General features: G+C 45.4%; 1 protein-coding gene across 2 annotated transcripts; it reads right to left on the bottom strand.

The window, feature by feature from the left end:
* Window positions 1-1,979: 1,979 nt before the first annotated feature.
* Window positions 1,980-27,872, bottom strand: CCDC80 (coiled-coil domain containing 80). Of its 2 annotated transcripts, none has more exons than XM_068160622.1 (8): window positions 27,213-27,872; window positions 24,936-26,839; window positions 18,599-18,755; window positions 16,768-16,904; window positions 16,058-16,206; window positions 10,176-10,279; window positions 7,466-7,546; window positions 1,980-3,291 (listed from the first exon to the last, which is right to left on the bottom strand). In XM_068160622.1, exons 2-8 carry the CDS (start codon window positions 26,829-26,831, stop codon window positions 2,945-2,947), a joined length of 2,871 nt encoding a protein of 956 aa, XP_068016723.1. In that variant the 5' UTR covers window positions 26,832-26,839; window positions 27,213-27,872; the 3' UTR covers window positions 1,980-2,944. The 2 variants fall into 2 exon arrangements, with proteins under 2 accessions (XP_068016723.1, XP_068016722.1); XM_068160621.1 differs by having other exon boundaries at window positions 27,217-27,872.

Below are 27,872 nucleotides of genomic sequence, written 5' to 3'. Positions count from 1 at the left end.
TCTTTTCTAGGACTATCAAGTTTTTTTTCTAGGGTATATTAAGAATAACTGTACAAAGCAAAATGAATGTTGTGGTGGAAAAATTCTTTACAGCTACTCCCATTGTCCTTGCATAGGAGACCATTTCACCAGAGTGAATCCTAGTTGTTTGCAGAATCATAGAATGGCCTTGGTTGGAAGGGACCTTAGAGACTGTCTACTGCAACCTCCCTGCCATGGGCAGGGATGCCTTTCAACTAGACTTGGTTGCTCAAGGCCTCATCCAACCTGACCGTGAACACCTCCAGGGAGGGGACATCCATAACCTCTCTGGCCAACCTGTTCCAATGTCTCACCACTTTTACTCTTTAATTTCTTTTTAACATCCAGTCTAAATCTACCCTCTTCCAGCTTAAAGTCATTACACTTCATCCTATCATTGCTAAAGACTTTTTGGTAATTATCAGCCAGTTTGTAACAAAGGCAGGAATTAGCACCAGAATGCAGTATGTTCTCACTAATGTTCTCACATTCCATGGCTACTTTAGCATGTAGTTAGGGTTAAGAGCCCATCCCAACCTCCCTTGTATGTGATCAATTCCCAACCTCCCCTGTATGTGAACAGCTCATTTGGAGTTGCCTTTTTAATTCAACTCCCACTGAATACCTAGACTGGGTTTGGTACTTGCACAACATAACTTCAAGAAAGGAGGAGGGGGAAAAATAAATCAGTTTGGTTCAAATGTTGCTGTCTCCTCCTCTTGCTCAGCACAGGACATTCAGTTTCCATGGTTTGTGATATGAGTTAAAAGTGCTTTCATTTAAAGGCTTTACATAAGAAATAAGATTACAGGAAAATTGAAATGAACACCTGAAAGAAAATAGGACATCTGGTGTACTTCCCTCTGCTTTTCCTGTAGGCAAAGAAAATTAGGCAGTTGACCTTAATACACCGACCCTGATCCAATAAGCACTTACTGTCTAACACTGAGCTCTGAGACCTCCCAGTTTCTTCTAGAAACCTTTCAATTATGTGATTCTTTCTGCAGCTCCTCTCTGGTTCTAATGTCTCTGTCGCCGCTTTTGGTTGTGGAAACACTATAGCTCTGTGTAGGCAGCAATCACTGAATGGTTTGGGTTGGAAGGAACCTTAGGGATCATCTAATTCCAACCCCACTGCCACTTGCAATCACCTCAAATGGTTTTGTCAAATGCCTGTCTCCCCCAGCTTAGTTCCAGGCAGCTGAGAGAGGCGAGTTGGAAGTTGTACCCTGTGCAGACTAGACCTTGTGGCACAAAGGGCAGCCTGGCCCAGATGGTGACCAAGTTTCTACAGCTAGAGAACTGGCCGGGTGCTGTAACTTGTCCACCTCTGTCCACTTTTCTGACATGAAGAAGGGTGAGGAAAATCTGACTTTTTGTGACTACATTTCTAAAGAAACCACCTGATTTTGAGTGAAATCATTGCTTTATCCAGTTCTGTTTTCATCTGGGACAATAAATAGATCAATCAATCCATATAATGCTAAAACTCAAACTGGGGGGTATGCTCTGGCCAGCTTAAAGCTGTAGCTTCTCTCTGTGCTACTGCTGTGCTGGTGAAACCTGGTAAGAGTCTTGTTGCATGCAGCTACCTGGCATGTGGACTCATGTCTCTGTCATGCATGCCTTCAACATCAGAAGGGACTGAAGGGACACTGTGCCACCATGAAGGCTTGCATGTTACCTTCACTTCAGGTATTTCTAAGTCTTTCTGTTGATCTTTAATGCTTGGAAATCTGCCCCACGTGGTGTTGAAAGCATGGCCATCAATGCAGTTCTGCCACTGCAGGAGGAGCCTGGTGCAGCAAATACGATGCCCAAAGACACCAATGAGAAGGGAGAAGAAAATCATTTCATAGAGTGTGGTGGAAGTAGAGCTGGTTTAGTAGCAGATAAAATTATCCCCAAACAGTTTTATAAACAGTCTAGATTATTAGAAGAAGAGCTAGAAGGAAATGTGAAATTTAGAGCAAGAGTTTAATTAAAAACATTATTATAGAGCTCTCTATATGGTTACAACTGATTGAAAATATATGTGAATGAGAATTTCTTTTTCCTGGTGAAAATAATGCTGCTCAGGTTTCTGTACCTCACACAATGTGAACTATGGTTGGTGTTTCCACTTGGCTTTCATTACCTCAGGTTTAACTGCCAGGTGGGCAGGACCTATAGAGAAGAGGGGCTCCAACTAAAGGAATAAATGGCTGTCCACCAAGCCTTGGAGTTAAGAACTTTACACTGGATTTTATTGGAACAAATCCTGCCATAGCCATAAATTCTTATTGTCATTGACAGAGTTTGCTAATTACAATGTTAATGCACTGAGAAGGGAAGCTGTCCTTTTAGACAAAGTACTTCAAAAGGATTTTATTATTATTGCTGTTATTATCAAGGAGCCTGCACCATGCTTCTTTCTTAAATTTTCCTTCTCTGGGAAAGTCTTGAAGTGTGATTCTTTGCATCTCTTCATGAGCACAATGCAATCTCACTTCCCAATAAATATACTTTTTTTCTCCTTAGAAAAAATGCTAAGAAGAGCATTGCAATATTTGTTGGACAGTTTGTGTCCTGCCCTACAGTAGTGTCCATGGACTGGGGCTGTGGGTTTGGGGTGGTTTTTTTTTTGGTTGGTTGGTTGTTTTTAATACCAACAGCACCTGCTGATGCCCTTTGTTTAGAAAAGCTTAAAAATATAAAGGAGTCTTCATTTTTTTTAAAGCTTCAATACTACTGTTTTGAATTGCTTCACTGTAAAGGCTTCTGTGGTTTTTGAGAAGGCAAATGACCAAAGTTCCTTGATTGAACAGTGGGAGAATGAGGCATGGATGGTGGCCTAGGAAGACTTTCTGCAATTGGCCACCTATTGCTTGGATAGCTATTAGAAGACAGACACAGGGCAGCTGGAGGCTAAAAGTTGCTCATTTCAATATGGATATCCATGGTGGTAACTTCCATGGTGACGGTAGTCATCTTGGTAACCTTCCTGGTATCCTTGGTGATAGCTATGGTACCCATACCCACCATACTCATCATCTGGGCACTGCATGCCAAGAGACTGCTGAATTGTCATTTCCTGTCGCCGAAGCTGCATGGAATCAATCAGATCATACACAATCGCCATAGACCACATCGGAGAAGGATACCAGGATTTGACATTCCCATCTTTCCCAACCAGGAGCATGGAGAAATATTCTGGACTGATTTGGAAGTAGTTTCTGATATCTTTCACTAAATTAGCTGGGATATCTTCTCGGTCTACAGTAGAGCTTCCTAGAAAGTGATCACATAAAACCAGCATTGATATTTGGTTTAGGCAACAGTGATAGTTTGTAGGTAAGTGAGTTAGTAGGCAAGAGTGATAGTTTGTGAGTGAGTTAGTAGATAATAGTGATAGTTTGTGAGTGAGTGAGTGAGTTAGTAGGCAATAGTGACAGTTTGTGAGTTAGGCAATAGTGATAGTTTGTGAGTGAGTTAGTAGGCAATAGTGATAGTTTGTGAGTGAGTGAGTTAGTAGATAATAGTGATAGTTTGTGAATGAGTTAGTAGGCAATAGTGATAGTTTGTAGGTAAGTGAGTTAGCAATGTGAAATAGGATACAGCCCAATAGTTGTCCATGTCAGATACTTGTCATTTACAATCTCAAGACTTCCTGGATCCAAAATGAAACTGCTCCACTGTCAACTAAAGAGGTATTTGTAATAGCTTTGTTAGGTTAGTTAGGCTGAAGCTACTAGACTGTGGCACACATAGTTGTCACCCAACACACATACACTTCTTTGGCTTCTGTGCAGCTTGGGTCACCGAGGGCATACGTGAGAGACAGTCACAGTCAAAGAAATCACAAGAACTGAAGTGTGACTGTGAAGAATTGCAGGATGAATTTGCTGGGTCATTAATGGCAATATAGAGCTTCCCTTTTGAACTGTCAAGCGTGGAAGTGTGAAGTCTGTGTTGGATAAATGAGTAGAAACTGCAAGACAACTAGGACCAGTGGGCACCTATACATACACACACACACATACATACATATTTGCCTTGGCAACAGCAATCTTACAAGTGGCATCCTGCTTTACAAACTTGCTGATACTCTCTAAAGGAAGTCTGCAAGTAGGTGGCTAAGGGTGGTCTGATAGAATAGAATAGAATAGAATAGAATAGAATAGAATAGAATAGAATAGAATAGAATAGAATAGAATAGAATAGAATAACCAGACCAGGTTGGAAGAGACCTTCAAGATCATCACATCCAACCTATCATCCAACACCACCCAACCAACTAAACCATGCAACCAAGCACCCTGTCAAGTCTCCTCCTGAACACCTCCAGCGATGGCGACTCCACCACCTGATTACAGGCTTTGTGGATTTCCAGAAGGCTTCAAAAGGAACTTTGACAGCTTGGTTGAAAAGCAGAAGCCAGGTGGGAGTGAATGATCAGTTCCTACAGCAGAGGGAGGCCACCCAGTGCTGGGACTGGTGTTGTTCAATGTATTTGTAAATTATGCACATCAGGTGTGAGCATGGAGGTCAGGAAGCATAATGAGACTGTGGAGATGCTCAGAGTAACAAGGGCAAAGGATAGTTGTGATGCAATGCAGAAGACCCTTGTAAAAGTGTGTAACTAGTTAATAAAATGATGGAGGAAATTCTATTCATGTTGAAATAAATGATGCACAGTGACAAATTTGCCAACTCTGTGTAAGAAATGGTGAAGTCTGATGATTTCCACTCGGCAGTGAGATCTTGGGGCTATAAACAGTTTCATGAAAGGCTAGTTCAGTTCTCACTAATGGTCAAAAGCCAGAACAGATGCAATAGAATTAACCAGGCTGGAAAAGACCTTTGAGATCACTGAGCCAACCTATCGCCCAACACCATCTGATCAACTAAACCATGGCAATAAGTGCCTCATCCAGTCTGTTGTAAACGCTTCCAGTGATGGTGACTCCACCACCTCCCTGGGCAGCACATTCCAATGGCCAATCTCTCTTTGGGTGAAGAACTTCTGCCTAACATCCACCCTTAAAAGCTTGTGTCGAGGGCTGATTCTCAATAGATCGCAGCGAGGGAGCTGCTCTGCTACGTATGAGACCCTGACTCAGAATCAGACCGTCTACGAATGATTTAGCTCCAGATGCCCCATGATCATGTGACACCAAACGGGGGAGAAGCAGCGTCCCATCTGCACGCCCCTCCGGTTCCCGGCACCGCGCGGGGCGGGGCGGCCGGCTGTCGCGAGCCCACCGAGGCCTCGTCGGCGCCGCGGTGTGGGTGCGTCTAGGCGGGATTCTGACTCTGAGGCGTTCAGTCGCGAGCCCGCAGGTGGTAGCCTCGCGCCAGCGGCGCCTCAGCCGAGCGCACGCACCAGGGGTCTGACCCTGCGGTTCCTCTCGTACTGAGCAGGATTACTATCCCAACAACACATCACCAGTGGGGTAAAACTAACCTGCCTCACGACGGGCTAAACCCAGCTCACGTTGCCTATTAGTGGGTGAACAACCCAACGCTTGGTGAATTCTGCTTCACAATGATCGGAAGAGCCGGCATCGAAGGATCCAAAAGCGGCGTCGCTGTGAACGCTTGGCCGCCACAAGCCAGTTATCCCTGGGGTAACTTTTCTGACACCTCCTGCTTGAAACCCCAAAAGCCCGAAGGATCGTGAGGCCCCGCTTTCACGGTCTGTACTCGTACTGAAAATCAAGATCAAGCGAGCTTTCGCCTTTCCGCTCCACGGGAAGGTTTCCGTCCTCCCTGAGCTCGCCTTAGGACCCCTGCGTTACGCTGCGCACCGCCCCAGTCGCACTCCCCCCCTGCCGCGCCGGGCGCTTGGCGCCAGAAGCGAGAGCCCCTCCCTCGGGGCTGGCCTCCCCGCCTCCCCGGGTAAGTGAAAAAACGATGCGATAAAACACGAGGAAAACAATAACAAACAAAGCAGGCTATTATCATGTCACTAAGGAAACCTGTTGTTTGTGTGCATCTTGAACGCTGCATGGAATTCTGGTTCTCTCACCTCAAAAAAGAGGTAGAGCTGGGGGAAAAAGGCAACAAAGGGCTGGAGCATCTCTCCTGTGAGGACAGACTGAAGGAGTTGGGGCTGTTCAGTCTGCAGAAGAGAAGGCTCCCGGGTGACCTAATTGTGGCCTTCCAGTATCTGAAGGGGGCCTACAAGGAAGGCTGGGGAAGGACTTCTCAGGATCTCAGGTAGTGATAGGACTAAGGGGAATGGAATGAAGCTGGAGGTGGGGAGATTCAGGCTAGATGTGAGGAGGAGGTTCTTCACCATGAGAGTGGTGAAGTCCTGGAATGGGTTGTCCAGGGAGGTGGTCGAGCCCCCAGTCCTTGGAGGTGTTTAAGAGCAGGCTGGACGAGGCTCTGGCCAGGCTGATCTAGTGTGGGGTGTCCCTGCCCATGGCAGGGGGGTTGGAACTAGATGATCCTTGTGGTCCCTTCCAACCCTGAATGATACTATGATACTATGACATCTGTCCTCTTTGTATTCTTTCTTAGGTGTGGACTTGATGATTGTATGCAGTAGAAGGACTAAAATGCTTTCATGCACAAAGCAGTAGGAATGGTGATGGGATAAATAAGCTTCTTCCTCTCTTTGGACTTCCACTGATGGAGGCAGTTGTTTGGATTATGTGGTAGAGGAACCTATAGCATTTGAAATGTACCCTGGCAGTAGGATCTCTTGATTATAGCTACCTGAAGTAGTCTGCTGGGATGCAAGTGGAATACTTCAAGGGCACTTCTAATAAAGATGGAGAAAGACTTTTCACCAAGGGCCCATAGAGACAGGGTAAGAGGTAATGGCTTCACACAGAAAGAGAGTAGCTTTAGATTAGATGAAAGGCAGAGATTTCTTTTAGGGTGAAGATGGTGCAACACAGGAATAGGTTGCACAGGGAAGTTGTGGATGCCCTGTCAGTGAAGGTGTCCAAGATCAGATTGGACAGGACTTTGAGCAGCCTGATGAAGTGGAAGGTGTCCCTGACCACTGCAGAGGAGTTGGACTAGATGATCTTTAAAAGGTCTTTCACAGCACAAACCATTCTGTGAAGATGAATGAGGACCTGTATAGGAGAATTCTCCAAGTCTGTGTTTCTATTACCCATGATTAATCTTGAGCATGTAAAATGCACAGACATCCCTTTGTCTTTGACAGTTAGGCAGGCAGAAGATTGTATTTAGGATGTCTGTTTAGGTGGACAATAAAGATATGAGATGACTTCCAGATGATATTTGGGCTCCTGAAGAAGGTATATAGTGCTTAGCACAGGAGCACCAAGAAGCTTTTTGCTATTGTCTCATCTTATTTCTTAAGAGAAGCAAAAGAAAGAGAAAACCACAGTCATTCCCATCCCTCTAAAGAAATCACAGCAAAGAAACAGCACTATGTGATACCTTTTGTGGGTAGTACTGAAGATATGGGAAAGTCACTTACCATTAATTGGGTACAACTCTAAGACACCTCCGATATCTTCTCCAAGTCCTAGCAGTTTGAGGATAGTTATATGGCGCAGACCTGTGGAGGAAATGAAGGAGATTCCAGGTCAGACCAGCTCTTTCTGCTCATTCTTGGGCAGACTTCAGTTTAATCAGCCAGGTCTGTGCGTGTTAAATTATGGTCCATGATAAGCCACCACTCCAGGTGGTTTTTATGGAGTCTCTGCCAGTCACATCAGCTGTCCCAGCCATAGGAATAGGCTATTGTGTTGAGCAACTGCCCTATCAGTTGCACAAAAGCCGCTTCTAGTGTCCCAGGGACAAGAGCATTTGTGCTGGTTTTGTAGTATAGGGATGCACACATCCAAAACCCACTGAACTGCAGAGGCCTTTCACCAAATTCAGAATGTTTCTGCACTGTTTTGTTTGCTAGTAAAGCTGCTACTTATCATACCCACAGCAACAAAGCAATTAGACATAGTTAAACTCCAAATGACTGCAGGGAATGACTTATGAGGGGCATTCACTTCTTTCATTTGTTTTGCCTCTGCTCTGAAGAAAGACCATGGGGGCTGTAGTAGCTGTTCCTTTATGACCTGCAAAATCTTTGATGGATTTTTTTTTACAGCTTAGAGGTAAGATGCTTGGAAACTCTTCTCTTAGTCAAAATATCCATTGAGGACAAATGCTTTAGGAACTCACTGGATCTCCTTCCAGTTGTCTCTATCAAATGATGGGAAGAATTAACTGTTTTGGTTACATTCCATTCTTTGGAAAGCATTTTACACTGATCCATATCACCATTTACTTTGGTAGTTACCAAACATGATGGTGCTGAGGCTCTGAATGAAAGGCAAGTGATAATGAATCAGCAGTAATACTGTGCAGATCTCCCTTCAAGCACAACTGAAATATATGTAAATATAGCTTTTGTATGGGATGTGTTTCATTCTGTTATAGGAGTCAAATCTAAGCCCTGTACTGTATTTGCATTTTGCAGTGATGTGGTGTGTTGACACAAGACTGGGCTGGAAGGAGGCTTCTGGTGTTTGCAGGGAGACAATTTCAAGCTTTGTTCCTGGTGTTATTGTTTGTAACTTGCTGTTTTTTCATCTTTCCAGCTCATGAAAGCTGTCTGTAGAGCATCAGCAGAGCAAATTAAGTAGGGAACTGGAGGTGAGCAAAGGGGATTTGGATGTGAGAGCATACATTAATTTCTACAATATTGTTTTTCCACTTCCTCTTGGTCTCTCTGTGTTTGCTGAACTGTTCAGGCATGGCTGAATCCCTCCCTCCCTCAGCAGCATCACCTGTGTAACCAGCACTTTCCCAGCTGTGGAGATGGGACCCTGTACATTACCTTGCAGCATTCTCTTTCACCACTTCTAACAGAGTTGTCCAGGATGGGAGCTTTGGGGCTTACAGCTTTAAAAAATACAAACTGAGAAAGAAAATGCAGAGCTCTGTTGGGAGTTAGCAGTGTTCAGTGCAGTAAGCACACTGTATTCAACTTCACTTGACTGAGACTGGCAAAGGCCAATGATGTATGTTGTTAAGGGAAGTCATTGTGCCCCTGTACTCTGCATTGGTTAGGCTGCACCTTGAGTACTGTGTCCAGTTCTGGGCCCCTCAGTTTAAGAAGGACATCGAGACACTTGAACATGCCCTATGAGGAGAGGCTGAGGGAGCTGGGATTGTTTAGCCTGGAGAAGAGGAGGCTCAGGGGAGACCTCATTGCTCTCTACAACTACCTGAAGGGTGGTTGTAGCCAGGAAGGGGTTGGTCTGTTCTCCCAGGCAACCAGCACCAGAACAAGGGGACACAGTCTCAAGCTGCACCAGGGGAGGTTTAGACTCGAGGTGAGGAGAAAGTTCTTCACCGAGAGAGTCATTAGCCATTGGAATGTGCTGTCCGGGGAGGTGGTGGAGTCACCATCCCTGGAGGTGTTCAAGAGGAGATTGGACGTGGCACTTGGTGCCATGGTCTAGTCATGAGGTCTGTGGTGACAGGTTGGACTCGATGATCCTTGAGGTCTCTTCCAACCTTAGTGATACTGTGATACTGTGATACTGTGAACCTGAGGTGAGAAGTAAGTCTCCCTGGGCTTCATAATGGAAATCTAGAATAGTGTTTCTGGGTCTTGCTCTCAGTTGCCTCCTGGAGGAGCTCATCTCTCTCCACTGTGTATTTGGATCTTAAGTACACAGAATGCTGGGGGGATCATTACTGCATTAAATTGGCTTCCATTCACACTTTTACAGATTGGCAATGAAGCAGGAAGGAAAAAGTAAAAACAATAGCCTGATGTCCATGTATCTCCCTGACAGCTAGCCCATTTCTGAACTAGGTATTACTGGATCTGCCCTTCCCAAAGCATTGTACTTAGGTTGTTGATTTGTACAGCAAGAAACAGAAAATATAACTGATCTCCTGAAGTACAAGCCTGGAGAGAAGCTTTGGACTGCTAAACTTTTCTGCCTTGGACAAATGATTCCAGGGAGCAGTTTGCTTAGTGGTCTTAGCTGTCAGGGTGTGCTACCTGTGTAGCACTGTCTTTTCCATTTGGCTTTAGAGTAGCTATGGCAAACCTTTTAGTTGTCAGACTCCTCAGACTGTCTAGGTTCAGACTTGAGCAAAGGAATCCATCACATCACCAGGAAGGAAGGATGTGGTTTTAGGGAGCCAGAGTATAATTTCTTTTGACTCACCAAAATTGCAGGCTTGTCCGCTGAGAGCAGCAAGCTGCTGGGAGTAAGCCCAGTCCTCGTCACTGGGAGCAGAGATCACCACCAACCGCCTTCTCCATCGGAACCTGGAAAGAGACAAGAGTGTGGCAGGGCATGGTTGTGACTCAAATCCTCTCAACATTTATATTCTTGGTAGGCTTATGTTCTCTGTAGGCATACTTCTCACAGCTTCTAAGTAACAGCTGAGTGGGAGACCTTCCCAGTTCTATCCATCGCTGGGAAATGATAAAGCCTCTTTCAAATGTTACAGTTCTAAAACACGTAGAGAAACATCTGCAGTTTTGCTGCTTGGCTGAACAAACACTGCAATGCTTCCAATCTTTGCTCAAAGCTCCCTTCAGTACTTAGAACAACAGTGCTGAGATGTGTATATTCAAGAGAAAGAAAAAAATGCTGTAGAATTTCTCACTAGGCATTTAGCTTTTACGTCATTCGCCACTGCTGGAGCTGCAGAGCTATTCTGCAGTCCAAGAGCTGTCTGGGAATCAGGGTGTATCTTCATTTCAGACATAACTCATACTTCTGTGCAAATATTCTCTGACCTCTTCTATACCACGCTTGCTCAAAATACCTTTGAACGTGGCTTTAAGTCTGAGCTTGTTTGTCAGTAGATGGTTGTGTGAGTCTTTGGCTATAAAAGGCAGGCACAGGGCAATTAGATAAATCTTGGATTGTTTTTTTTTAGTATGGCATGCCCCATCTAACCAAAGCTTTGCACAAGGAATACCTTCTGTGGTCCTCTTAAGAGAGGCAATGCCATAAGGACATGTGAAGCTTTAAAAATTCTAGCTATAGGGGTTTTAATACTTTCCAAACGCTGCCCCCCTCTCTATTTTATCTTTTTCTTTTTAATAGAGGTACTTCTCCATTAAACCTAAATAAATCACATATATAGGAATTTGCAGGGTTATTTTTATAGCAGGAAATGATCCTTTAAATGGCTACAGATGTTTCTCTGTTATAATAATAGCCTGCCATGCGAAGATCTCAAAATAATGGCTAATGCAAAAGCTCAATTCTGTTCCACTTGAAAGAAGGAAAAAAATATGATGGAACCTGCTCAAACTCACAGAAGAAGTTGCTGAGTACCTGGAGTACTGTGTCCAGTTCTGGAGCCCCTATTACAAGAGGGATGTGGAGGTGCTGGAACGTGTCCAGAGAAGGGCCACGAGGATGATCAGAGGGCTGGAGCACCTCTCCTGTGAGGACAGACTGAAGGAGTTGGGGCTGTACAGTCTGGAGAAGAGAAGGCTCCGAGGAGACCTAATTGTCGCCTTCCAGTATCTGAAGGGGGCCTACAGGAAGGCTGGGGAAGGACTTCTCAGGATCTCAGGTAGTGATAGGACTAGGGGGAATGGAATGAAGCTGGAGGTGGGGAGATTCAGGCTGGATGTGAGGAGGAGGTTCTTCACCATGAGAGTGGTGAAACCCTGGAATGGGTTGTCCAGGGAGGTGGTCGAGGCCCCGTCCCTGGGGGTGTTTAAGAGCAGGCTGGATGAGGCTGTGGCCAGGCTGATGTAGTGTGGGGTGTCCCTGCCCATGGCAGGGGGGTTGGAACTAGATGATCCTTGTGGTCCCTTCCAACCCTGAATGAAACTATGAAACTATGAAAGAGCAGGGGACGCTAATGTCTTTGTCTTGTTGGCTGACTGATGCTGCATATATTTTTATACTTAAAAAAGGTAAATCCTTAAAAAGCAAAACTCTGCAATTTCAGTCTTGCCCAGGAGGAGCAGCAGAAAATCATGAATGTGTGTGTTCAGCCAGGTGAATAGGAATGGGAAGCCTCAAAAATCACATAGGTGATGTAAAGGAAAGGGACAAAATGCAGAAAAAATTAATAATCTGTGATAATTTGTACAGAAAAATCAGCTGGATACCTGTAAACAGTGACCAAGAATGTAAACATTGGATCATGTTTTGTCTAGGGCAGAAATCAGGATGGAAATTTATCTGTGAGCTGCTTTAAGATAATCTTAATTCCTTGCTGATTTTTTGAGTATCTTCTTTAGAGATGCACAGAGACAAAAAGGGTTGAAAGCCACTCAAGCTCCAGGGAGATCTTACAGTGGCCTCTCAGTACCCAAATGGGGCTTACAAGAAAGCCAGGAAGAGACTTTTTATGAGGGCTTGTAGTGATAGGACAAGGGAAAAGGATTGAAGCTGGAGGAGGGTAGACTTAGACCTGGATATTAGGAAGAAATTCTTTACAGTGGGGCTGGTAAGACACTGGAACAGGTTGCCCAGAGAGGTGGTGGATGCCCCTCCCTGGAGATGTTCAAGGCCAGGTTGGATGAGGTGTTAAACAACCTGGTCTAGTAAGAGGCGTCCCCGCCCATGGCAGGGGTGGGGTTGTAACTAGGTGGTCTTTAAGGTCTCTTCCAACCCAAACCATTCTATGAATTTATGAATCCCTCTGCCCCAGGCAGTCTGTACACTTGTTGTTCTTGTCTAGGGCTACATCTTACTGAGAAATTAACTCAGCTGGTCCTTCACAGCTATTAGTTCACATCAGAAGCCATAGGCCAATATTCCTGTCCTGACAAACCTGCCAGACCTTCCCTGTATGCTCCCTTTCTTTCTCTTCTACCTATTTTGCACCCCAGTCTTGCTTGTGAGCCCAGAGAGCAGCACAGCCAGTGTCTTGGTGTTACAGGGGGATTGTTCCCCACAAACTGAAGCATCTCCTCCCCATACATGTGGCTTTTAAGCATTACTCAAGACAGGTCTAGCTCTCTTTTCATGCCAGGCAGGCTAACTAAGAACAATATTTGCATTCTTATAACTGACCTCCCCGATGAGGAACACTGGAGAGATGATGCCAGGACTCTTGTTCAGCTGGGAAGATAATCTTGGACAAAGCTGGAATGAATCTTTCTGGGAATCTGACCAGTTAATGCAGCTGCTGAAGTCCACCCAATGTTTAAAGCCCGATGCTTGTTTCACAGACAACAACAAATGCATTCTCTGCAGCAGCAGTTCTGTTCATAGATGAAACATTCTGCATTTTTCCTGCCTGTTTTTCTAATGTGTGTTTATTACTAGGGCTGTTTCCAAGCAAAGGAGGATTTGAGGCCTGCCCCTTGCCAGCATACAAGCTCACTCTTGTGTTGGTCAGCTGTTTCCAAACTGTGGTTCTTCTTGGAGGTCTTGAGGATGAAATCACCGAGATCTAAACAGGAGGTGGTGAAGTGGGTGGGGTGGATCTTGTTAAAGGTTCTCTTTCTGTTGAAGTGGCCATTGAATTTTAAAAAGTTTATGAGCCAGCAAACTTTTGCATTTCCCTGGTGCTCCTTTCCTCCACATAATCCAGCATGTTGCCTCAGTAATGTTTATAGCCTTCTAGCATTAACAGTGTATTCCCATGGATTCTGATAGCAGGTGAGGAGGGTGCAGTAGTAGCAGGTAAAGCCTAGAGTTATGAGGTAGCCCTAATTTTATGTGAATTGTTCAGTAGTAGAGAGGGCACAGCTCTTTTGTGGATCTCATAGTTTTCATAGTTTCATAGTTTCATTCAGGGTTGGAAGGGACCACAAGGATCATCTAGTTCCAACCCCCCTGCCATGGGCAGGGACACCCCACACTAGATCAGGCTGGACAGAGCCTCATCCAGCCTGCTCTTAAACACCCCCAGGGACGGGGCCTCGACCACCTCCCTGGACAACCCATTCCAGGGTTTCACCACTCTCATGGTGAAGAACCTCCTCCTCACATCCAGCCTGAATCTCCCCACCTCCAGCTTCATTCCATTCCCCCTAGTCCTATCACTACCTGATATCCTGAGAAGTCCTTCCCCTGCCTTCCTGTAGGCCCCCTTCAGATACTGGAAGGCGACAATTAGGTCACCTCGGAGCCTTCTCTTCTGCAGACTGAACAGCCCCAACTCCTTCAGTCTGTCCTCATAGGAGAGGTGCTCCAGCCCTCTGATCATCCTCGTGGCCCTTCTCTGGACACGTTCCAGCACCTCCACATCCCTCTTGTAATAGGGGCTCCAGAACTGGACACAGTACTCCAGGTGGGGTCTCACCAGGGCTGAGTAGAGGGGGAGGATCACCTCCCTCGACCTGCTAGCCACACTTCTCCTGATGCAGCCCAGGATCTGATTGGCTTTGCGGGCTGCAAGTGCACACTGAGAGCTCATGTTGAGCTTTTTGTCCACCAGCACCCCCAAGTCTCTCTCCTCAGGGCTATCCTCCAGCCAGTCACTGCCCAGCCTGTATTTGTGCCTGGGATTGCCTCGACCCAGATGCAGGACCCTGCACTTGCTCTTATTGAACTTCATGAGGTTGGCCTGTGCCCACCTCTCCAGCCTGTCAAGGTCCCTCTGGATGGCCTCCCTTCCCTCCAGCGTGTCTGCTGCACCACACAGCTTGGTGTCATCAGCAAACTTGCTGAGGGTGCACTCAATGCCACTGTCCATGTCCCCCACAAAGATGTTGAATAAGATAGGTCCCAGGACTGATCCCTGAGGGACTCCACTTGTCACTGGCCTCCACTGGGACATGGAGCCATTGACAGCCACTCTTTGGGTGCGGCCATCAAGCCAGTTCCTTATCCATCTAGTGGTCCACCAATCAAACCCATGTGTCACCAGTTTGGAGACCAGGATGTGGTGCGGGACAGTGTCAAAGGCTTTGCTCAGGTCCAGGTAAATGACATCAGTTGCTCGCCCCTCATCTATTAATTTTGTCACCTGCTCATAGAAGGCCACCAGGTTGGTCAGGCAGGATTTGCCCTTGGCAAAGCCATGCTGACTGTTCCCAATCACCTCTTCACTATTCTTTTGAGCGAGTAGTGACTCCAGGAGGATCTGTTCCATGATCTTTCCAGGCACAGAGGTGAGACTGACTGGCCTGTAGTTCCCTGGTTCCTCCTTCTTGCCCTTTTTGAAGATGGGGGCAATGTTTCCCCTTTTCCAGTCTGTGGGGACTTCACCAGACTGCCAGGACTTTTGAAATATAATAGAGAGGGGTTTAGCAACCTCATCTGCCAGTTCTCTCAGCACCCGTGGGTGTAACCCGTCGGGTCCCATGGACTTGAACACTTTCAGGTTCTTCAGATGATCACGAACCTGATCTGCACTTACAATGGGCAGTTCTTCCTCCCTGTCCCTGGCTTTGACTTCCATAACATCAGGAGTGTGGCTAGAGGCCCTTGCAGTGAAGACTGAGGTAAAGAAGTTATTAAGTACCTCAGCCTTTTCCTCATCTGATTTCCCAAATCCAGGCATGTTTCTTGCCTGGAAGTTAGGTCTTGCAGATAGAGCTGTGACACACCTTACAGAGACTGCAGAGCTAAAACTGTCTTTTCTGCAGAAGGTCTCTCAAACATTTTGCAAGAGACATCTGCAAGACCTTTAATTGTATGTGTGACTAATACTGGCAAAGACCAACTGTTATCTCAAGCAGGGTAAGAAGGAAGTTACAGAGAATTAATTGCTGATTTGGGTTACATGGAAGGGATTAGATTGGGATTAATGAGATTGAGATGGCTGATGATTGGAACACTGTGCTTCATGTTTTCAAAAGTGAGCTAACATCTGTGAATTAATCCTTATGTGCTCTTCTAATGCAAATTGGTGTTATTATCTTGGAATGGTGGGGGTCCTGAGGTACAGAAAGATAGTGTCCAAAGAATGTGCAATCAGTCAGTAAACATAACATGCATCTTGCCATCCAGTGCTCACTACAAGGCTGCATTCAGCTATGGCTACCTCTGTACTTGCTTAACACTGCAAATACTGAGAAACCTATATTGAAAAAGTCAGAAATAGTTGGGTGGGTGTTTTTCCAGTAAGACAATAATTATTAGAACTAACAGTAGATATGAAGAGAAAGTAATACCTGGATAAGAAGCTCTCAAGGGATTGCTTCTTATCTTCTTTGCAGACAATGCCCTCTTTTTTCTGTCTTTCCATGTCTTTAATTCGTGACTGGAAGGTGTCAATCAAATCAAACACAGACTTCATAGCTATGGGTACTTCATAGTATTGCTGTTCAGAAAAGAAAGAATGGATGAATGAAAGGATGCACATATTAGCAGTCTTCCTGCATGCCTCACAGCACTGCAGGATCTACAGGGATTCAAGTATCCCTGTTTACACATGGGTAACGTGGCCTAAAACAGATTAGAAAACTGGGGAAATATTCCTGGGTTTGCAGTCAGACTGCTCTTTGGAAGTGGCATATTTTCAGTAGTCATATTTTCAGCTGTCATCCCATTGAGCAGCCAAGCTGTGTGGTTTAGAATGCCAGGTACTACATTAAAACCCCTGCAAGGGTGCGTCTGTGTGTGTCCTGTTCCTATGGTGTCTGCTCACCATTCCAGCAGAAGCCTAATATTTCTGAAATCTCTTAAGAGCAGAAAATAAAGCAAGTCACCTACTCCCTGAAAATTTTATCTTACTGTCCCTTATCTTGTCCTCCAGAAATGACCAAGACCTGCATCAGTTTCATATGTGTCTTGCATACAGGCCTGCAGTGTAATTTCCTCATTTTTTTCAAATTTTTCATATTTCCCAATGCTTTTTCTGTCAAGGAGTCAAAACCCTCACCTTGACCTTCATGTCTGTGTCTGTAAGCACCATGAAGAAGTCATTGTAGGTCATTCCATACTCTTTCCTCAACTCACTGATGAGCTGTTGGTCCACGAGATCTTCATCCTCTATCACTTTCATGGGCTTTTCATTATCTTAATGTGAGACAAAGAGGAAATACAATAGTAATGGAATCACACAGCACTCTGCCTTTAATTTCATCTCAAAAGAAAGAGGGAAATTCACTTCCTGAAAGCCCTCTGCCCCCCTGCTTAGACAAGATACTCAAAAGCATCAGTATGGTACTATGGTACTCAATTTAAGAAGGACATTGAGACTCTTGAACATGTCCAGAGAAGGGCAACGAGGCTGGAGAGAGGCCTCAAGCACAAGCCCTATGAGGAGAGGCTGAGGGAGCTGGGGTTGTTTAGCCTGGAGAAGAGGAGGCTCAGGGGAGGCCTTATTGCTCTCTACAACTACCTGAAAGGAGGTTGTAGCCAGGAGGGGTTGGTCTCTTCTCTGTAGCAACCAGCACCAGAACAAGAGGACACAGTCTCAAGCTGTGCCAGGGGAAGTTTAGGCTGGAGGTGAGGAGAAAGTTCTTCACAGAGTAATTTGCCACTGGAATGTGCTGCCCAGGGAGGTGGTGGAGTCACCATCTCTGGAGGTGTTCAAAAAAGGATGGGCTGTGACACTTGAAGCCATGGTTTAGTTATCATGAGGTTTTAGGTATTAAGTAATAGGTTGGACTTGATGATCTCTGAGGTCTTTTCCAACCTTATTGATTCTGTGATTCTATGGCCTTTAACTGTCCAGTTTTCAGTCCAAATATTTGTAAAACTCCTAGGACACACAGACTTCACTAATGAACACCTCTACTTGCTTTTGGGAAACACTGGCTGCTTTTCCTTCCTGGAAAGGTCTTTTAGTTCTTTTCATCGTGCTTACGTATGTATATGCATGTGCTAATCCTTGCACCAGCTCCTGAAATGTAGCTGCTTAGGGAAGAGAAAACACCAAATAGAAACTGTTCAACTGGGGAAAGTACCCTATCCAAATGAAGTAGGGTAGAGAATTTGAGTGAATAAAATGTAGCTAGAATAGAGTGAAGTTGGCCAAGACACTTAATTAACCTTGCCAGTATTAAAAAGTTACATGGACGGTTTAGTGACCATAAGAAACTAGAAACTCTCTGCCCTGGCTTTAGACCTTGCTTGCCTCTGGAAATGAATCTTTTTCCATGCCCCTGGGAGGAGTGTGAAGTCACAAGAGAATGTTATGTGATAGAATTAGAACAGAATTAACCTGAGCCAAGTTTTGACTACAGTCTCAAACAGTTGCCTTCAGCATTTCCCATCCCCAATCTGCCATCCTTCATGACAACAGCCACTTTCTTTCAGCAGTGTTTAAATCATGCTAGCCAGTATCTAGCCACCCATGGCTAATGTCTTGCAAAAGCCAAGAGTGAGAGGCATTGTGTTAGGGCAGCCATTCAGTTAGACACTGAGGTTGGTATTCCATGATATCAGTGGAGATGAACCTAATTTCCTTCTTCTGCCCCATGACCTCATCACATTTTTCTGCCCTTTCACTGGCTTTAAGAATTCCTTCGAAGGAAGGTGAAGGTGTTGAAATTACAGGACTGGAAACCTAAATATAGGAAACATCAGAGATACTGAAGTAGAGGCAAAAGCAGGATAGTTAGCATGGAAGGAGAAGGAATGAGTTTGAAAGTGCAGCTGGACCACAACAAGTGATCTTGCTTAGATCTCGACCCAAGCTGGTGAGCTTTCTCCCTTTGTTGTCTGTATTGTCCCCATGACATGGAAAGAAATTATTAAAAGATAACCTAGCTGGAAGTGGTCAATTTTCATGCTGCTGTTGTTCATGGTGCCAAAAATTGTGATGACTGATATCTTCCTTGTTGCCATCTTGCAGAAGCTCTCCAGGTACTCGTCTCGCTGCTGCACGTACATGTTGTTGTCCGCCTTGGGGGCCGTGATCAGCTGGTTGGTAGCAGAAACAACAACAAAGCTTGTTTAGTGTAAGGAATGAAGCAGATGAGTGTTCTGCTGAAGGAAAACTAGTTACTGTCTGCAAACAAAGCAGGAGTGTGCCTTTGGCCCCTGGCCTGATGCAAAGTTATTCCACCAGCCACAGAGAAACCTCTGAAGCACAGCCAGCTGGTGGCACCAGCTCCTGCGCTGCTTTTCCATATTGCTGGTAGAAGTGGCAGTGGGTTCTACAGAAAGCCATGTACTCTCCTATTATCCCTTGCCCTGCCAATCCCACCAGGTCTCCCTCACAGCCTTCAGCAGTGCTATGGCAGCTGCTCTGGCCTCATCTCATGGTCCGGGCAGGGCTCCCAGTGGCTGTTCTGACTGTCAGGGAGTGAGTACAATTAGGGCTACATGAACATATACGTAACCAATGGTCATGTGAAGACCTTGAAGACTTGCTAAGGCCACTGTGACCTCATCTGAAAATTGCTGATTTAGCTTTTGTTTGTACTAAGCCACTCTGATGTCTTAAGGCACTTAGATTTGCTGAGAAGACATGGCTCTGAGGGAAAAGCAGGAGAAGGAACAATTACAACCAAAGTATGAAAATCTCTACACTTCAGTTCAGAGCCTCCTGACAATTGCAAAGATGTAACTTGAATAAAAGTTTAAAACACACAATTTAGATCCTTCATTAGTGACTGAGGTTCAGATATTCCAGGGAGTAGAGGGGGTTATGTGTGTGTAACAACATGCAGTGGTCCTGTGCAGCAGTTTCCAGCAGAAGGTGGAGTCACCATCACTGGAAGTGCTTAAAAAGAGATCATGGATGAGGCACTTGGTGCTATGGTTTAGTTGATTAGATGGTGTTGGGTGATAGGTTGGACTTGATGATCTCAAAGGTCTTTTCCAACCTGGTTAATTCTGTATTCTGTATTCAGTGAACTACAATCAAGCACCTGCCACTGATCCCCAAACACAAAGGGAGTTTGACTCTGTATCAAAATTTTATGGCTTAAGGTCATAAATAAGTACCAGAATCCTTCAATTCCAAACTTATTTAACAGGTAGTCATCTTCTGGCTGCCTTCATAAGTTTGTAGGGCCTGGGGGCTAATTTTTATGATATACTCCTTATAAATCCAGTTCATCAGAGTACTGAAATGTAAGAGACATTTCTGGGCTTAGGAAACCTGACTGTCATTTATGCAAAGCCCCCCTGGCACAACTACAGCATTGGGACATGAAGGTGAATGAGAGTCAGACACAAAGAGGATTTGTTTTTGGGGCCATAACATGTAACACATTGCTTCTAAATTGCACAGAGATGTTTCAAATGAAAAAAGGATCATGAAAAGGATTTGAGGACTGAGATCAAAACCAGACCATTGGTTTATATTGTCCTCCTAGTTTTGGAGTCTGTAAGCAGGAATGCACAGTCAAGTCTGAATTTGATCTACTTCATCAAACCTTGTAGAACAAAGCAGGGAACATTTGAGAAGCAAAGCAAAGTTCAAATCAAAGCTTTGTGCCAGGATTATTTTAAACCAGGCAGAAATGTGAGTTGCCATTCAGCAAGAAGGAGGAACACTTGGAGTTTTCTCACTTAAAAAGACTCCTGATCTTAATGAAGATCCACTCATGTCTGAATGTCTGCTTTACTACATCAAAAATGGTATTACAAGGGTTGGCCAAGCTGATGCTGAGTGAAGGCCAGAAATTGTACTGAGTGGGGCTCATGCCAAATCTGTATTTGCAAGCACCTTTCTGTATGTGCTTGTATGCATGTGCACATTGCATACAAACTGTTAGAATTGCATCACCAGAGAGATAAACAAAACCCTGAACTCACTAAGCCAAGATTTCTCAACACTATCAAGACTGAAACAAAAGCCTCACTCTAGAGAGGTGGAGCTGCAGGACTCACAACCCACACATTTTTCTTGGTTTCTGCATCTTGGTCCTGTATTTGTGCCCTTGCAGCCAAGAAGGCAAATGGTATCCTGGGGTGCACTAAGCAGAGTGCATCCAGTGAGCTGAGGAAGATTCTCCTCTTCCTCTGCTCTGTCCTGGTGAGGCCATATCTGGAGTATTGTGTCCAGTTCTGGGCTCCCTGGTTCAAGAAGGACAGCAAACTGATAGGGTACAGCAAAGATGACTAGGGGACTAGAACATCTTGTGAAGAAAGGCTGAAGGACTTGAGGCTTTTTACCCTGGAGAAGTCTGAGGGGGGAATCTTATCAATGCTTATAAATGCTTAAAGGGTGGGTGTCAGGATGATGGGACCAGTCTTTTTTCAGTGATGCCCAGTGACAAGCCAAAAAGTAATGGGCACAAACATGAACATAGGAAGTTCCATCTAAACATGAGGAAGAACTTCTTTACACTGAGGGTGGTGGAGCACTGCAACAGGCTGCCCAGAGAGGTTGTGGAGTCTCTGTCTCTGCAGGCATTCAAAACCTGCTTGGATGCCATCCTGTGCAACCTGTTCTAGGTGAACCTGCTTTGGCAGGGGCAGTGGACTACATAACCTCCAGAGGTCTCTTCCAACCTCTATCATTCTGTGATTCAGTGACTAATTGAACTTAGAATAGCCTTCAATTCAACTTCACAGTGAAATTTATGATCTGAAATTCTCAGTGATGTTTAAGACTTACAATACCACAGACTTTTCAGAGAGGACTGAAAGAATGTCCTTGGGAGTCAGTCTATTCAAGCAGCTAAAAGATGAATGTGTAGTGATGGGGAATGACTCAGGCAGGGCCTCTTCTGCAGCAGTGTGGGCAAATTCTCTAGGGAGTGAGTTTGGAGACTTGTGAATGATTAAGTTCATCTAGCTGGAAAAACTGACCCTAAGAGAACTGGACAGTTTGATAGGTGGTGTGGTTTCAAAAAAGCTCAAGAAGTTCCTTGATTCCCACAGTGACTTGCACAGCAAAGAGACAGTAGAGTTCAGTCACTGCTTTACTGATGACCAAATCAAACCTACTCTCCCAGAAACTTCAGAGAAAGCAGGCTGAGGATGGTGTTAAATATTGGTAAAATGAAGTGCATGGTGGCATAATCATTTGTCTTCAGTGGATTTTGGCCTGACAACCTGAGATCATGCAACACTTTTCCTGGAGATCCAGTTGAAAGGTGACTTAGTATTAGAAGGTTCAAATGTCAGATCATCCTTTAAGTTGGTGGGACTGTGTCAGTGTAAGGAACTAGCAGCCTGACATCTGTGAGCTCTGCTTTTATTAGCCTTTTTACAAATGTGGTTTTATTTGCCCTGATACTACTCATTCTTGGGAGCCACAAAGTTAAGATATGTGACCAAATTTCAAAGATCTATAACTTCTGTGCAGCTTCTGTGAGTTTTTGAGTTGGCTAAGTATTAGATATTATTTGGAAAGTTCAAGGTTTTCAAATATATGTCTTTACTTCCAACATGTTGGAGAATACAAGTCTGCACAGCCCCTACAGCTGTAAGAATGGGGGAGGGGAAAAGAAAATGGACTTCTGTTCAGGTCTGTGAATCATCAGCAGAATGATTAATTCAATTCCAGTGGTCCAATTAAATTCCTGTTCAGGGAAACTGACTTTTGGCTGATGTAGTTGCCAAGCCACTCTATGACACTTGAAAAGTCTTGGCAGTCAGGTGAAGTCCCTGGTGACTGGAAGAAAGGAAATATTGTGCTCATTTTTAAAAGGGCTAGAAAGGAGGATGCTGTACCTTTGCTCCTGGGAAGACCATGGAACAGATTGTAGAATCATAGAATTATACAATGGTTTGGGTTGGAAGGGACCTTAAAGACCATCCAGTTAAAAGCCTCCTGCCATGGGCAGGGACACCTCCCACTAGACCAAGTTGCTCAAGGCCCCATCCAACCTGGCTTTGAACATTTTCAGTGAGGGGGCATCCACAATTTCTCTCTGATATGGCAGATGGAGGATGGGGAGGTGGTCCAAGACAGTGGGTATGGCCTCATCAAGGGCAAGTCCTGCTTGACCAACCTAGTGGGCTTCTGTGATGGAGTGACTGCATCAGTGGACAAGGGATGGCTATGGATGCTATATGTTTGAATTTCTGTAAGGCCTTTGACCTGGTCCCCAACAACACCCTTCTCTCTGTATTGGAAAGATATGGATCTGATGGGTGAACAGTTCAGTGGATGAGGAATTAATAGAATGGTCTCATCTAGAGGGTAGTGGTCAACAGCTCAGTGTCCAGATTGGTGACAGATGATATCCTCAGGGGTCTGTGCTGGGACCAATGCTATTTTATACCTTCATCAACGACACAGTGAGATTGGGTGCACTCTCAGCAAGTTTCTGACAACATCAAGCTGAGTGGTGCAGTCAGTGCACTGCAGGGAAGGGATGTCATCCAAAGGGACCTTCATAAGCTTGAGAGGTGAGCCTATGCAAACCTCATGAAGTTCAACAAGGCCAAGCACAAGGTCCTGCACCTGGGTCAGAGCAATCCCAAGCACAAATACAGGCTGAGCAATGAGTGGATTGCAAGCAGGCCTGCACAGAAGGACTTGTGGGTGCTGGTGGGTGAAAAGCTGGACGTGACCTGTTCTTGCAGACCAGAAAGCCAGCCACATCCTGAGCTGCATCAAAAGCAGTGTGGCCAGCAGGTCATGGGAGGTGTTTCTGTTGCTCTACTCCACTCTCATGAGACCTCACCTGGAGTACTGCAGTCAGGTCTGGAGTTCTTAGCACAAGAAAGACATGGACCTGTTGGAATGGGTCCAGAGGAAAGCCATAACAATGATCAGAAGGGTAGAGGACAGGTCGAGAGAGCTGGGTTTTTTTCAGCCTGGAGAAGTCTGTGGGGAGACATTGTTGTGGCCTTTCAATACTTAAAGGAGGCCAGTAAGAAAGATGGGGGCAGGGCCTGTTGTGACAGAAGAAGGGGTGATAGTTCTAAACTGAAAGAGGGGAGATTCAGGCAAGATATGAGGAAGAAATGTTTTACAATGAGGGTGGTGGAACACTGGAACAAGTTGCCCAGAGAGGTGGTAGATGCCCTATCCCTTGAAACATTCAAGGTCAGGTTGGATGGGGGAGCTCTGAGCAATCTGTTTGAGACAAAGATATCCTTGCTTAATGTAGTGGTGGTGGTGGAGTCTGTGGACTAGATGACCTTTAAAGGTCCCTTCCAACCCAAAGCATTCAGTGCTTCTACGATTCTCTATTTCTTTGTTTGGCATCTTATCTATTTGTGTTGGAATGTGAGGCATGAGAGTCAAAGCTGTGTTTGTGACACTGCCTGTTGGACAATAACTGTGAAAGAGGCCAGCTCACAGTGGAATAACTGCAAGAAACCAGTTCCCACAATAATATTTTAAAAGAACTGTTTTTCAAAGTGTGCTTTGCATGGTGTGTGCCATCTGCCAGGAAAAACATTTGTACTACAGCTAAGCTGTTTCCTGTCCCAGGTGAAGTGTTTTTTCAGATAAGTATTTGGAAAAACATACAAGACTATTAAAGCCTGGGACAAGTGACTCCAGACGATGCTGAGTTTCTCAGACTGGAAAAACTGCCATACTGCTATATACTGAAAACAGCAGGAGGAAAAAAACCCAAGCAAAACAAAAGTTTGCATGATACCTCTGAAGATGTCTAGGAGATCTGAATGCCAAATTCCCAACGGAAAGAAGGGCAAATGTAACAACCCTACCTCAGGGCATCTGATGATATGCCTCCGTGCTTCTCCTTGGTCAGACGTGCACCAGCACTGCCAAGCTACCTGGCTTGCTTCCAGTTTTAGGACACCAGCACCAATATAAAACAAGTGTGCCAGCTGGCAGGACATGCTGAGCATTGAAATGTGGTAACATTGGCAAGTACCCCAAAGTGATGAATGGATGTAATCCACACTGGAGCCTCATTTTGTTGATCATAACTGTACAGATCCTGACACCTACACAGCCACTGGAAACAAAATAATCTGACAGCTATAGGGTAGCTCATGGAAGTGTCTGGGAAAAGGTTTTAGCTTAATTTCTGGGTGACTGATGTTCATATTGCATGTAAGATTTCCAAATGAGGCTGTGAAACCTTCCCTGTTGGAAATGATCATTAGGGTCTAGAAAGGAATAACACAAACCCACCATAAACTTTCTGCTCCACATATTTCCACTAGGAGGGAGAGATGACTTCACTTAGGTAGTCAGATGAATGAGTTACTTACAATGAGTCGCCTCTTCCCTTCAAAGTATTCCAGGAGGTCAGTCACCAACTTCCTGGGAGGCTGTAGGAAAGGCTTCTTGTTGGGCTTGGGGAAATCCTCGTTCTCAGTCCTGCTCCCCTTCTTGTTCTTCTTGCTACGGTCTTTGTCCTGCTTGCTCTTTTTCTCAGCTTTGTCCTTCTTGGACTGCTTCTCACTCTTCTGCAGCTTGTCAGGTCTGTCCTTCTTCTTCTTCTCAGGTTTATCTATTCGCTCGTGCTTCTTTGATACTTTTCCTTTCTTTGGAGGTATATTTCTTGCTGCAAACTCTTCCTCTAAATGGGAACTGGCAGGATTGCTGGGGTCATATTTATCTTCATATTCATTGCTCAGTATCTTTTCTTGAGCCTTCTTTTTTGGTGGTTTAGTCTTAGTTGGTTTGTGTTGCCCTGGTGTGACATTCAGGTCTCTGTGGTTGTAGTCCTTTCTGTCTGTTCTGTTATCTTTGAATCTACCCACATTTGCCTTTGTATAGCGCACTGAGGGAGCTGTTGGGACTTCTGTGAAGCTATCATAGCGGGCAACAGCTTTGCTTGGTTTCCGTGTGGCCCCTGGGTGCTTCTCTGGGTGGCCACGCTGCCGGTCCTTGCGGTTTGCCTTCCACACAGGAGAGTAGAAATCCTCAGAAGCTGTGACTCGTGGTGTGGTGGCATCAGGGGCTACTGGCAGCCTGTGGTACTCTGTGGTAGAATGTGACTTTGTGGTCCAGGTTCTCTGCGTGGTGGGGAGGGGTGTGGTGGTTGTTGTAGACCGGATTGCTGTTGTCACTGCACGGGTGGTGGCATGGGTAGTTGTGGAGGTGGGAGGGAAAGTAGTGGTCCTTACTGTAGGTAGAGGAGTGGCCACTGTGGTTGTCATTGGTTTCCTCACTGGTTTGGTCCTTGTTGGCTGATTATTGCTCTTCCTAGGCTCCTCCTTCCTTGTTGACACCTGAACATGTCCACCATCAGGGGTAGGCTGGGTGCTGCCCCCATTATTGCCTTCCTCAACCACTTGTCCCTCCACTCCAGCTGCTTTGCAAGTCTGGATGAAGCCCTTCTGCCTCATCTTCTCAATTTTTCTGATGGGGTTTTGATCAATGACTTCATACATGGCCTCTAGCCTGACTGGGTAAGGGTACCTTTCCTCCACCTGCAGAGTTTTCTTCAGCAGCACCATGCCAAATTTCCCCTTCTCCAGTTTCAGAAAGCTCATCAGCTTAGGGATGAGGGCAGGATCTAGTGGCTGCTCCAGGATTTTTCCTTCATTGGTTATCCTTCTGACTTTTCCTCCTTCTTCCCCTTCTTCATGGAACAACACAATCTGTTGGATGTGCCTCTCAGCAAGTTCACAGTAAACATCGTTTTTCAGCAGGCTCATCATGAGCCGGTAATAACCCTCAGAGGCATGGGGGGCAGAAATGACCCATACTCGATTTTTCCCAGCAAAGCTGGCCAGGACATTGGGGGAACTTGACCCTGAAGGGAAGCGTACCACTCGTGACTGTGAGGCAGAAGATATCCCTTCATCCTTAATCATTTCAGACTTGGAGTATTTGGCTGCAGCTGTGAGTCTCTGTACTCGTCTCATTCTGGTCCCTATGCCCCTAGCCTGGGAACGTGCTTCCCCATGTAGGAGGTTGGCAGGTGTCCTTGGAGGTGCTGAAGAATCCCTCTTGGTAACAGGGTGTTGGAGATTTGGGCTCGAATTCCTCAAGGATTCTCCAGACCTTCCCAGGAGGCTGCTTGGAGCCCTGTAAGCCAGCGGCACTTTTCTAACTCCATGGCTCACTCTCTCTGCTAGCCTCCCTGTTTTCTCAGAGCCACACACTAGCCACACTGCCCACAGCAGGGCTAAGCTGAGAGCTGGCCTCCAATTCATTGTACAATCTGCTCCAGGGAAGGAGGAGAAAGAAGAAAGTGAGATGTTAACAGTATGCTGATATCTTGCACACGTGATTAAAAACCCCAAAGCTCAAACTGGCTATTGTTGTGATTTCAAAGTGCTGATCACACCTCTGTCCTGCCCTGCTGGCTTTGTACAGTTTACAGTTTATTTTTGAAAAACCACAAAGTGGATCATTTCATGCAAAAAAAAATGAGATCATCCATCTGTAACATGACTCTGTCTATCCAAAAGGACACCCTGGTCTGCATCCCTCTCTCCGTCTCTCTCACGCTCTCACATACACACATGCAAACACGCGCAGAGAAAGGGTCCAGTACACCAAGCAGAAAGCCAAGAATTTGACTCAAGACTTACTTACTCTCAGGGAAGCTCCCCTTCCAGAGATGAGGCTTCACGTCTTTTTCCTTTAAAAGGAGACCAGTGCCATACAGATGTACTGCTGCCCAGTGATCTAACGTTATGCAGCCCAACAGGTCCCGGAGCCCGTCTCACGGTCTATCTTTTCAGTTCCTTTCTTCTTCAGCTTCTTGACAAATGGGATGAGGTTAGCGGAAATTTCCTTTGCGGTTTCTGCTTCTCCATTTACCTGCAGGTCTGGCTTTGTGCTGTACTGGTGACCCACACAGGCAGGGATTTCATTTAAGAAGAGGGAACTTCCAACTGCTCCGAGTCTCTCTCTTTTAAAATTCCCAAGCCTCCTTCCCACTCCTTACTTCCTCAGTCCCGTTCAGCTCCTTTGTTTCCAGAGAGGAGAGCACCAGCATTAATATATTTTCCAGGCTGAAGAAAAATACAGGAATGTGATGTTGGGGAGGAAAAAAAGAAAAGGACGCTTCCCTTTCCCCTTTCTCCACACTTGGACAAAAGCAAATTGTAAAAGACTCTTCTTTCCTTTCCCTTCCTGGCTGGCCACGGTCCCAGAAATGTCAGGGTAACCCCAGCCCTGCTCCGAACCAGCCTCAGACAACGGTGGCCACTGGAAATGGGGGAAACTTCACTCAGGATTTAACAGCT

The sequence above is a fragment of the Melanerpes formicivorus genome, unplaced genomic scaffold (genome assembly GCF_026170545.1).
Source record: "Melanerpes formicivorus ecotype bairdi unplaced genomic scaffold, bMelFor1.0.p_v2 SCAF_51, whole genome shotgun sequence".
Lineage (NCBI taxonomy): Eukaryota > Metazoa > Chordata > Aves > Piciformes > Picidae > Melanerpes > Melanerpes formicivorus.
The sequence above is the reverse complement of the archived record's forward strand: the minus strand, read 5'-3'. Positions and strand labels throughout refer to the sequence as shown.

Bases quoted from the DNA above. Each gene is read 5' to 3' on its own strand.
- CCDC80 (XM_068160622.1), bottom strand. From the start codon at position 26,831: ATGAATTGGAGGCCAGCTCTCAGCTTAGCCCTGCTGTGGGCAGTGTGG. The intron at 16,207-16,767 runs GTGAGGGTTTTG...TTTTCTGAACAG, and splicing joins ACACAGACATGAAGGTCAAG to CAATACTATGAAGTACCCAT. The intron at 3,292-7,465 runs GTAAGTGACTTT...ATCACTTTCTAG, and splicing joins AGAGTTGTACCCAATTAATG to GAAGCTCTACTGTAGACCGA.